The sequence below is a fragment of the Apodemus sylvaticus genome, chromosome 2 (assembly GCF_947179515.1).
Source record: "Apodemus sylvaticus chromosome 2, mApoSyl1.1, whole genome shotgun sequence".
Lineage (NCBI taxonomy): Eukaryota > Metazoa > Chordata > Mammalia > Rodentia > Muridae > Apodemus > Apodemus sylvaticus.
In genome coordinates, this window is record NC_067473.1 from 52,609,948 (window position 1) to 52,622,725 (window position 12,778).

Genomic DNA, 12,778 nt, shown 5'->3' on the forward strand with positions numbered 1-12,778 from the left:
TCTCTGAAAACTAGGCTTCGAACTCACAAACTGCCTGCACCTTCCAAATCCTAGGATTAAAGACACATGCTGCCATGGTTGCTGGCGACTCTCCTCATGTCCTAGTATCAGATTGTTAGTGGGTATGTGATTGCTACTGATCTGTTCAATAGCTTGCAAAGCTTAAAATATCTATCTATCTATCTATCTATCTATCTATCTATCTATCTATCTATGGAATATTCATTTTCTGGCTCTTTATGTAAAATCTGCTGGTCCTTGATTTATACAAGTTGTAACTTTCTCATCATTGTGATAGAGTATCTCACGGGAACAGTTTAAGAGAGGAGTGATGCTTTTTTGGGTATGGCATCATGGCTGAAAGACATGTCACCAGCATAGCCTTTCCATGGAGTTAGTAGTCCATGTGGCAGAACTCTGCACAGGGTCTGGATCAGGAAGCTGAGTTCAGATCAGATTGAACTACCCATGGGTATAACCTTTAGGGCCCATACCGGTGACCTACATCTCCTAAATAAATGACACATTGCACGGGTTCTTCACTCTCCCAAATCATCTGGAAAGCAAGAATCCAAACATCAGACTGTAGGGAACATCACGCACTCAAAACTGTCCAGTCATCTTGCTCAGAGAGCGTTGGTGTGACGTGAGGAGCTTGAGATGAATACAGTTCAGGTAAGTTCTTTCATGAAGAACGAGAAGCGCCAGAAGGAAACAGGATTCTGTCACAAGTTCATCATTATCTCACTGTAGATTGGCAGCTTCATTAGAAACAAAGTCCATTGTAGTGACTTTGAACTCCTGATCCTTCTGCCTGTACCTCTAGTGAGTGCTTTGATTACAGGCATGACGCCATGCTTGTCCACGGCAACCACTTTGACACTTTGGCTCTTTCGTACCTCTGAATATAAGATTTATTTGTTATTTTCTCTTCTTTGTAAGCATAACTTTACTTCATTCCATGAGAGAAAACATTTAAATTTCTTATTCAAACAGAAATGTGCATACACATGGTCTTCCTCATTTGTCCAATATGATTATGACTTTGTTTAAATTAATAGTCAGTGTTTACCTTATAACTGCTAATTCTTTATTATGAGCTATACTGCATAGTAAAGCTAATTTTTATTTTCTATACTTTGTGTGTTCTCTGAAGATAATATTGTTTTTAAACATTTACGTGCAAATATATTATACACATTATTAACTCAACTCTTAGATTCTCTGCCTCTATGATTTTTGTCTCAAAACATCCATTCAGTTTGCTCCTCTTCAGTAATTATGTCTTGAAACCTGGGCAGTGCCAACCTGGACTGATTGCTTTTTCTCACAGTATGACTTTTACCTTTAGATTTCTTTGCCATCATCATAAGAGGCTTCTTTGTCTTGCTTTTAGATTAGGACTATGCTTTCTGTACCCTGGGTCTTTTTCTTCATTCACTACATCATTTTCATGGCACACTTGTTTCTTACTTCATGACAGCAGACCACGTGAGGTAAACGTCGAGGCCTTTCCATTTACACTTGGTTAGTAATCCAGTAGGCTGAATCCAGTGAGGCCTTTTCCCAGGAGAATTGATGCAGGATTGCTGAGGGATCTTTATGTTAGCTTAGTTTTCCTAATGTCCTAAATTTCCTAGGATTTTGTTGTCAATTAGTCCCCCACTCCTTTTGGTGATCTGAAATGACTGATAATTTTTCATCCATGTATGAGTCTTTCTTTCTAGAATTATGAAAATCTTTTTTTATTGGATATTTTATTTATTTACATTTCAAATATTATCCCCTTTCCTGATCTCCACCCCCCCAGAACCCCCCTATCCCATTCCCTCTCCTCCTGCTTCTATGAGGGTGTGCCCCCACCCACCCCGACCTCCCCACCCACCCCCATCTCCCCACCCTCACATTCCCCATCACTGGTCCAAGGGCCTCTTCTCCCACTGATGTATGAAAATCTTTTTTGTTTTTATTTTAATTTTATTAGATATTTGCTTTACTTAAATTTCAAATGGTATCCCCTTTCCTCATTACCCCTCTAAAACCCCCTATCCCATTCCCCAGAAAATCTTTTTAATGATGTAATATTGTGCTTCAGTCTTAGACTTCAGTTTCACATCTTCTCCTAAACTGCTTTGTTACCTTTCATTTATTTTCTCTGTTCTTCCTTTTCCCAGAACTCCTCACATTTGGAAGCTGTACTTTGTGGCGTTTGCATCTTTCCTTCTTATTTTCTTTATCTTAAAAAAATGTTTTGTTGTTTTTGAGATGAAAGTTGTATTGTATAGCCTGTGCTTATCTTGAACTTAAGATCCTCCTTTCTCAACCTCAGAAGTGCTGGGATTATAAGCATGCATGATTTTCCTGTCCCCTCTCTCTCTTTACTTATCCTTTTATTTCTAAGAATTTCATTTGTTTGAATGCATCTCTTCTATTGTTATTTAAAATTAAACATCTAAAAACCTGTTTCAGGTCTTCCAGCTTTCTGAAGAATTGAATTACCTTTTATTCTACAGTTTTCCTTTGTGTTCTTAGAGTCCTTCTGTTGGTTATTTTGGTCCGCCATTTTTCATATTAGAGGCTCCTCAGGTATTTGATGGATTTTGGTTGTGTCTCATTTAGGAATAGGGTTTTAAAATACTAAGTTATAAGCATTGAGACTGTGTGTGGATTTTGGGCATATGTCTTGAAGTCTAGCAGCTGTTTCAAAGATTTGAAGCCAATCCTGGTTTTCGGCTCCTTGGTTGTTACTTAAGATGCCTTATTTGGTAGTTCCGGAGTCTTTCTGGGCAGCTAGGGGAGAGCGAGTGGGGATTCTGCACTCTATACCAGATCACCTGTTCAGTTTCCTCACCTCTGGCTCAGGATTTGGTTTTTATGAGCCTTGGAGTGAGATAGTCAACATTTACACATTGGCTTTCAGGGTCTCGTCACAGACCTTGTCTTAGATAATCTGTATGTCCTTGAGCTTATGTACATAGATGAATAGGTGGGTTAAACACAGCCTTTAAAATAGTTGTTTAGAGAAAGAACCAAAATACATGTTTGGATCAATTTCCTTGATTGGTACTTAATATTTCACTGTGAAGCTATACCATAATTTATTTAACCAGTCTCCAGAAGTTTCCTATTCATGTAAGCTGGTGATTTTTTCCCATACTTTGTGTATGGGAAAATGTAGTGAGTGTCTGTAAATGCTAGTTATTTCCTTAAAGGTAGTTGGGATATTTTTGCAAATGGGTCTTCAGAACTATTAACTGATAGAAGTAGGCTTATTTTCTGATATGTGCCAAAAGAAGGATTGGCCAACGTTTTCTGAAAGGAACACACAATATTTGTTAGGCTTTATAACTCACTGCTTTTTGTAACCCCAAACCTAGCTGTAGCTCAGTAGTCATTTTTAAGCATTTGAAAATGTTAAGTGGTGGGAGTGTAGCTCAGTGGTGGAATGATTGTCAAGCATGTGTGGGGGCCTAAATTCAAACCTTAGTTCCAGTATCACTTCTCCTCCTGCAAGCCCTCCAACACACACCAAAAAGATGTGCTAATGCCCAGGAAATTCTAAAGGCAGCCTAACAAAGGTCCTTAAGGCCTCGGGCCCTCACACCCACAGTCCCACGAGCCTCCCCAACCAATTCCAAATAGGGGTTATTTCACAGTTACTATGTTCAACAGAAACTAATTGTATAGCCCATCACTAAAATAACCTGAAATCCTTGAAAAGCTAACTCCTGACCTCTTCCACGGGATGTCTCTGGATCCCCTAGTTGAATCTGAAAAGCTGTAGATGGGTCTTTGTCAAGAGAGGGTCACGGTGAGAAATCCAAAACTCAGCTAAGGATTTTCTTGATACATCTGGCCTGTTAAAAAAATTGGTTTTCATCATCTGCTTAAGCAGTTTTATCCCTGAAAGAAAGAAATGCAAAGGAGGCCCCTTCTTGTCTCTCCAGGTTAGCAGAGAAGCATGTTCCCTTCACAGTGATTAGCTGAGCCTGCCTGAGACTTTTGTGTCTGTTGTGGCCTGCCAGTTCCCTGCCTGCCTTCCCTGTGGCGTTTTAGCTGATCTGTGCAGTTTGTAGCCATATGGTCCCCTGAGCACGTGGCTTGGCTTCCCTGTCCTTACTGCTGGATCTGTGGGCATTGCAGATTTCACAGACCTGAATAGCATTGTTGGGGGCAGGGGGAAAGCACTTGTCCCCAAGAGATGTCTTCTTACTGCCCTGCTTGTTAGAGACCTTATGTTAGTTAGTTCTCTGCTTGATAACATAAACAACACTCAACTTTGTATTTTGAAACGATATAAAACTACTCACACTCCTTCCTTCAAGCTTACTCTTTGAGACTTTGCTTGAGAGCTCACATGGATAGCCAAGGCCAGCATTGGCAGCCAAGCTGTAAGGTAGCAATGACTGCAGCATGGATCTGCTAGAATGGAGTCATTTAGTCAGAATGGGCCTGACTTTGCCCCAATCACTTTTTTGCTTTGATGCCAGTTCAAGGATTATTCAGCACCATAGCTATAGATGTTTATTATGAGGCTTCTGAGACACCTTACCCTAGTTTATTTCCTTGAAGGATTCATCCCAATAGGTTCACCGTGACATGCCATTACAGGTTTCTTACATTAACCTCCGTGATTAGCGCTGTTGTGTAGCGTTCCTGTGCTCGGTATCTTTGTATAGCCTGCTTTAGGGAAATGTCTGTGTAAGTCCTTTGCTTGCTTTTCAGTTTTTAAAAATTGTTTGTAGTGCTGGGTACTTAACTCAGGGTGTTTTTCACAATTTTAATTGCACTGCTTGGTTTTGTTGTTAAATTACAGGGATTTTGCAGATATTCTGGGCATTAAGTCTTTGTCGGATACATGATTTAGAAATGCCATCTTACATTTTGTGGGCTGCCTTTTACTATTAGTTGTTCTTTGGTGCACAATCTAATTAGCTATTTTCATTATTATGTTTGTCTTTGGTTTTATATCCAATAGATCATTGCCAATGCAAAACAGTAATGTTTTTGCTCTGTGATTTCTGTTAAGATATTTAACGTTTCATATTTAAGTCACGGATGCAGTTTGAGTCTGTCTTTAGCGTGGTAGTGAGGCTCCACCTCCATCGTTCATTCCTCCAGCTTTCCGTATTGTCTGTTGAAGACTACCTTTCCCCACCTACTGAATTCCCATCCTTGTCCACAGCCATTTGTCCACACATGCAAGCGTTCATTTTTGCCCTTTCCCGCTGGTCTGAATTGCAAGTCTTCATGACATTACTCTATGGTTTCTATTACTGTTGCTTCCTAAAGGAACCTGAGCTATCCAGTTTTGTTACTTTGCCTACTGCATGGTCCTTTGAGGTCCAAAGTGAATTTTTTAACATGTTTTTCTCTTTCTGCAAGGCCAGATCAAACCAATGAAGAACCTCTCAGACCACTTGGGTACTCATTTAACTCATACATACAGTAAACCATGGATTACCAATGGGCTTGTTACTTTGTTTTCTTGAAACTATGGTCAAGTACCCTGATAGAAGTGAAAACAGCAAGCGCATACCTCTAGTGTGCATTGGCTCTCCTAGCTTGGACTACCAAATTCTCCACATTCTGTTCTAATATTCTAATAGTCACAAAAGATTTCCAGTGGCCTAAGAACCAAGCAGCTTTGTTACAGCACCTCCCTACATCTGCTACTGATTTCTCTCCTGGCTTTTCTTTCTTCTTGCTGTAGTAAAACTGACTAAAAGCAACTGACAGGAGGTTTATTTAGCTTACAGCCCATCGTGTCAGGGAGGTTGTTGTAGAGGAGCCTGAGGGAGCGAGCTTATTGTATCCACAGTCAGAACAAGGTAACACCGACTGCCTGCATGCCAGTGCCCAGTGCCTACTCTCCTTCTCATTCTGGCCAGGGCCCATGCTGGGACTGGGCGCTGATGGAGGTGCTGATGGGTGCGAATGGTGGTGGTGATGATGGAGGTTCTGGCTTGTGATCTTCCCATCTCAGTTACCCACTTAAGAGAGTGCCTCACAGGCATGCTCAGGGCCTCATCCCAGGGTCGGCTCTAGATTTTATCAAGTTTACAACAGTAGCAATATGTATCACACATAGCCTGTGCACACAGATTACCTGCAAATGTGTGAAACATTGCATTTTCAAAGAAAGCAAGAGTAATTACATTTGGGATTTTGATAGAATTATATTAAATTTACAAATTGACAAAATCAAACCAACAAACATTCCAGCAAAAATAATATTGACATTAGCAATATTAGATCTTATTCATAATGATGGATTCATTTTCATTTGCCTTTTGTCTAACAATTTTTATCTGTGTGTATGGTAAATGTGTGCAAGTGTCTATGCAGGCCAATAGTTAGGTAAAATGGCTAGCTACAAAATTCCTGAAATCCTCTCATTCCTGCCTCTTCAGTGCTGGGATTCGAGCTGTGCTGTCTCCCTCACCTTTTGCCATGGATGTTGTAAGGCACAGTGCACTCAGCTGAGGCCCTCACGCTCGCCGGGAGGGCTTTGCCTGCTGAGCGCTTCTCACGCTCCCTCGGCAGTGTGCTACGGTTTACATCGTATGCATTTTTACTTCCTTGGTTATTCCTAGGCATTTTGTTGTTTGTGATGCTTGCTACTGGGGATAAAATTCAGATGTCATTATTAGTGTATACAAATTACTGTTTTTTGTCTTCCACTACTTTATTAATTCATTAATTTGTTTTAATAATATTTGTGGAATCTTGGAGTTTTCTTCATATATGTCTTACGAACAGTTTAATTTTATTTTCCTAAAATTTGTATGCCTTTTATTTGTTTTTGTGCTTAATTTCTAGATTTATGCTGAATGCAAGTTGCTTTTTGATAAAACTTTAAGACTGGTCAATATATTTTCATATAGTCATTCAGAGACAGCAAAACACAAACAAATGAAAAATTTGTCACTCACCTGACAAAGAAGGACTTGCATGATGATAAGGAAGTTGTTGGGACAGTTTGGCCAGAACATTAGCCTCCACTGCACTGCGGATAGGCTAAGACTTGTTTGGAGGAATTCACTAGCAGTCCACTTTTCACATGTGAATTAGAAGAGATTTAGGAATATTCTTAGGATGGTTTCAGAACAGTTAATGATAAGAGTCCATTGCTACCCTAATGTCCTTTGGTATTTTATGTGAGTGTGGTACATTTGTTACAATTAATGAACCAATATGGATATGCTGGTATTAACTAAAGTCATTATTTAGATTTCTCTTAATATCTTTTTTCTTTCTCATTTATATTTGCTTATTTTACCTCCTTACAGCATCTCAGACAGTTGTGAGGTAGTTTGTAGGATGTCTTTCACCCATAGAAAATTTTGTCTGATGTGCAGCGTCTTTTTAGTTATCTCTGATAGTATCTGGTTGTACCAGGATATTGCTATGATTATTAACTTTTTTTTTAAATAAGCTTGCATTTGTTCTTTTCTGACGGACTATGGAGGCTAGGCATAGTACATAACCCTAGGTGCAGTAGAAAGGTCCGATGTCAGATAACAGTGAGGTAAAGGGATTTCATTTCTGATGGTCTCATCAAAGGGCCGTCCTCAGTTGTCCTGTAGAAGCCCTGTTTGGGCTGATGGGCTCTCTGCCTCTTTCTGTACCACGATTGGTAGTAGTAGTATAGCTGTTGTAGGATGTATCTGTGGTGCTATTAGAGGGTGTCTGTAGCTCAGAAGGCGGTTGTAAGCATGCATCAACTGAGGCACGTTGCAGGGCTCTAAGGAGCCAAATAGAACAGCCCTTGGACTCACAGTGAGCATTGGAGGGGCCAGTGCAGATCCTCACTGTGGCAGAGGACCAAAGGAAGGATCCGTATTTCTTTTTTCTGACACAGCTCGGTTGTCCTCTTGACATGTGGTAGCCTTTAGCCTAAATCTTACCATCATGAAAACATTCTTCCCTTTGCAACTAGACTTCAAGTGATGCGAAAGGAATTGGATTTAGTGTGTGTAATCATGAGTCCAGATGGTGACTTGTTCCTTATAGATTTCTGCTCCTGAGCCTTGGGTGATCTCTTGGTATGTCTGCATGGGCATGGTGTGGTTAGAGATCTGTAGCTTATAGTGAAAACGAGCAGTTTTCCTGATGAAAAGCTCCCTGAGAAATAAAGCTATTCAAGTGTGCTCTCTAACTGAGGGTGATGAGCAGGCTCTGGGTAGGCCTCACTCTGTATTTTACCTACTGCGGTGTGTGTCTGTACCCAGTACTTTGTTGCTTCTTCCATGTCTCTGTAAGCAATTGCTGTTTGCTGGGCAGTAATGACATCGTTTACAGAGGAATAGTCCCCCCTACACACAGGCACACACTTCCTTTCTTCACTCCTGCCCTCCCTCTGAAAGCTTAGCCTTGCATCCCTTGGCAGCATCTGAGTGTGCAGCTCTGAAGAGGAGGTTGCTAATCAGGGATATGCCAAGCAGAGAGTCTGCTGCTGTGGCCTAAAATTTAAGCTTCAAGAATCCATTTGCTGCTGTCACTAACATGTTATGAGGGGTGACGAACACCAGCCTTGTCAGAGGGAATGCTTAGATCCTCACATTCTGTGATGGGGGAAGGTGTGACGCTGTGAGACTTTCCCTGGTGTCCTTGCTCTCTGAGCATGCTCAAAAGCCAGTACTGTCAAGATATTTTCATGCCTTGATGTAAGGAAGTTCTGTATGCTTTTTGGCAACTGACAATTTAATAAGAGTTAATTTGAGTTTGAGAGTAAGTATAGATCTGTCCAAGAGTAAGATTTTCGAAATATTGTGAGATGTGTGCATTTGAGATGACTGAAGATTGTCTTATTTTCCTTTGGGTATCCTTTTGAAAGAATTATTTACTGCCTATAGGAAGTGTTTTGCTGGCATTGCTTAGAGGAATTTTTTCTTCTCTTTGTTTGCAGTTAGAATAATAGACTAGCACATGTCATGAATAAGACACATCATGAAGCCCACATCCCTCAGATGACTGTCACCTGTTTTCCTTTCACACAAATGCAGGATTTTGAAGAATTGAGACATAGTCATGGGGCCTTTCTGTTTGGGTCTGTTGTCCACTGTTGATAGTTTTGGGAAGGTATTTTATTGATTTGAGTTCTTCTTGGCATTAATATGTCTAGATGGTAACAGACATGAGCTTTTTCTTTTGGTTTCTGTAACTGAGTCTGTATTTTTGGTTGTATGTTCTAGACAGTAAATACCTTATGGGTTTTTGTCTTGTTTTTGATTAAATGTAGAGAGTTCTTGGATTTGGAGGGTCTTAGTACCTTTTGATGATACTCAGTTCTGATAACCAGCCCTAACCTTGGTTCTTATATATTTTTATTACCTCTGGTCTTCAAGTTTCTCTGTCTAGGAGCATTTTTGGTTCTGAGTCTGGATTTAGGGTTTAAGTCTCTTGACTCAGATCTGTCACAGGACATAGGAAGATGATTATGGTCACTTGATACTGACTTTTACTTCTTTCAGAGTTTCAGGTTAATCTTAAATGTATAGTAGTAAGATAACAATTCCTAATTTCCTTTGGTCTGGTTAGACCCTTTATTATCTGTGGCCTTTTCTCTATGCTGCTTCCATTACTCACAGTGGTCAAGCCCAGACCTTTCTGTCTGCCAGCTGCAGCCTTCCAAGTACTCACAGCTGGGTTCTAACTGGCCTTTGTTTCCTTCTTTCTGTTTGGTGTACTGAGCTACTGCCACTTTCTGTCGTGCATGTTTTCTAACTTGGTTTGACTGTTTGCTGATTCTTAAGATTGTCCCTTAGAGCATTCTTCTTTCCTTTTGGTATGTTATTGGTTGGTTCTTGTAAAGGTGGAGAATAGGTGTTTTTGATGGGTCTACAAATAAATAAGTGTATTCTTGGCTGAAGAATTTTAGGCCTCCTAAGAAATAGGTCTCCTTTAAGATATTTCCCAGTGTTCCATCTATCATGGGAACAGACAGTCTAGGTGCTTTTATTTCATGCATTAAAGAGGAGAGAAATGTTGTCAGTGTTCCCTCCCTGTGGCAGCTGGCCCTGTGGTACAGCCAACCACCCAGAGGTTCCTGATGGGGGCCTGGTTGAAGCATAAAAGAGCCTGATTTTCACTGCAGATGGAGTGGATGGTGACCATCTTTTGTAGTTACCTGCTTCCTTGTAATGCTTGCAAAGAAGGAAGAAAATGAAAAATCACAAACAGCCTTGAACCACCAGGGCCTGGATATGATGGTGAAGACTGCTGGCTGTACTCTGGGTTCTGGTCCTAGCCATGGTGTGGCGCTGTCCCATTGTGATGGCAATTTACTCTGTACACACTGGTGGGGTGCTCTAACCTTCACAGAGGAATATTTGTGCTGTTGTCCTTCAAATAGATATCCTTGTATCCCAACCTGGGAGTGAATCATTTCAGCTGAGAGTGGGGGTGCAGTGGTAATGATTTTTGGTTTCCAAAACCAGACATGTCCACAGTAGCATTCTAAAAAGATAGCTTATAGAGTAGCTGAGGTAATATTTTGGCAATTTAATAATTCTGCCTGTGAGATTAACAGCTAAGCAGCTTCTTCTGAGCTGAGATGACAGTTCTTTTTGTCCTTCACGTCTCTTTGATTTTTCTGCTTTCTATTGGGGCATCTCATTGAGGGTCTTTCTCATGTAGTGAGAGTGGTACCCTTTTCTTGTCCAACCAATGTCTCTTTCACTAGAGTCTTTGAGTTGGGATTTTGATTTGTAGTTTTAAACTTGCATCAAGAAAAATCCCAGTACAGACTGTATTTCGTGTGTTGATTTTTAACATTATTATTCTTATTTAAGCAGGGTTTTTAGTGTCTAGGCCTGGATAGCTCATTTTGGAACTTAAACTACAGCCCCCACCAGCCTCAAACTTGGTGGTCCTCTTGCCTCTGCCTCTTGAAGGCTTAGCCTGCAGGCCTGCACCCTTGCTCCTGGCTCAGATGGCTACTCTTTTAACTGCTTGTTAACCACAAGACCAATCATTTTTGAAGCATCTTTTGTTTTATTGAGAAATCATTATACAGTTTGGGAATTGAGTATTATTGTGTATTTTCTCTGCCTGTTGGTAGGAGGACAGTATTGGGTCTATTACAGATGGCTGCCTATCTCACTTTGATGTCTGACTGTGATGGACCTGGCTCTTTGCTGTGTGGTGAGGACTATGGAAGCCACTTCAAACATTGTTGCCTTCTTCCTTATAGGTAATGCAGGTTTTGAATGCTGATGCCATTGTTGTGAAGCTGAATTCTGGAGACTACAAGACCATCCACCTGTCAAGCATCCGGCCACCAAGGTTGGAGGGAGACAACATACAGGTGAGAGCAGGAAGTGTACTGCTGACTTCTCTACTACTGAGATTTAAAACACCATGACTGAGCCATCTTGGAGAGGGCAGGGTTTCTCTGCTGTGTGGTTTAGAGGGACAGGAGTCTGTTGGTGGGAAACCATGGCAGCAGGCAGCAGTGGTGGGAACTGAGTGCTGCTCAGAGCTCACATCTTGAACGTCACACACAGACGTTGTAGGGGAGGTAGGAACATGCACATATGTCATGAGGCTTTGAAATGTCAGAGTCCATACCCAGTGACATACTTCTAGCATGGCATCTCCTAGACCTCCCCAAAACAGCACCCCCAACCTGGGGACCAGTGTTCAAATACATAAACCAAATCACTCAGAAAGCATCTGCACGTCTGTAAAACTAGAGAAGAAGCCAGAATAGTTAAGTATGCTATCAGTCTGTGAAAGGATAAGCCTTTGACATTCTCCAAGTATTATGCCTTTTTCTTTGCAGCCAAAACCTTAGTTAGCCCCTGCACTGGTCCATTCCAAATAGTTCCACTTGGCATTCCTCCCCAGGGAGCTGGAACACAGTTAGGGGTGGGAGATGGGAGATGGTGGGCGAAGTTTATTTCAAGATCTTGTATTTCTGAGAGGCTAAGATGGAGACATTTTGTATTTTACTTACATAGTAAAGGGCCTGTTTTGGAAGGTCATTTTGGTTTAGTAGTTCCTTCTGTTTTTGCTCTAGGTAAAATGAATCATTGCATATGTTCTCTGGGGTCGCCTACTCATCTTTTATCACTGCTAACTATATTGTTTTATACTATTTGCTGAGTCTTTGGACTGAGCAGGTGTCATTTCTATATAATTATGCTTTGTATGAGATTGCAACAAGAGTTGGTCTTCAGTGTGCAGCTAAGTAGTTTGTGGGTAGATTTTGTGGTATTTGATTTGAGTTGGTAGGGATAAGAATTGAGATTGGGTATTTTCTTGGGATTGGTTATAGCTTGCTTTTAAGGCCATCATTCTTGATCCTCTTATTTCCTGCTGATAACTGATAAGTGATGATGTTTGACTGGTTATAGAATTAGGCCCTTGGTGAGAACTATTGCCACAAGGGCAGTTTTTATAAATAAAATATCATTGTTGAAGTTAGTGTTGCGGATTATCTACTCTCTAATTTACCTCATTCCTGTTTTTAACGATGTGAAATTTGCTCTTCCATTGTTTTGCGCACACATACATGTTATAGTGCATTTATAAGCTGAGATTCAAACCCTGTTCCCAATTGTGAGGGAGTTTCTAGACAGCCCATAAGAGTAAAATCAAAATATCATGATTATCTTTTGAATCAGATCATGCATAAACACACACAGGATGGGCTATTTCATTGTCTCGCCAATCAGTTCATTTGCTCGCTTTTCTTTGTAGAGGAGGCAATTTAATGCAGCAAACAGTATTGTGGTAAGGTTGAAATTTTAAATGCATGAAAGCTTAGAAA

At 40.7% G+C, this 12,778-nt stretch overlaps 1 protein-coding gene across 1 annotated transcript in view; it reads left to right on the forward strand.

Moving 5' to 3' along the window:
- The window catches only part of Snd1 (staphylococcal nuclease and tudor domain containing 1), a 407,737-nt gene that overhangs the window by 49,345 nt on the left and 345,614 nt on the right, over window positions 1-12,778 (forward strand). Inside the window, exon 10 of the mRNA XM_052173319.1 lies at window positions 11,198-11,311. Coding sequence (XP_052029279.1) covers window positions 11,198-11,311 — 114 coding nt within the window. The remainder of the gene's footprint in view (window positions 1-11,197; window positions 11,312-12,778) is intronic.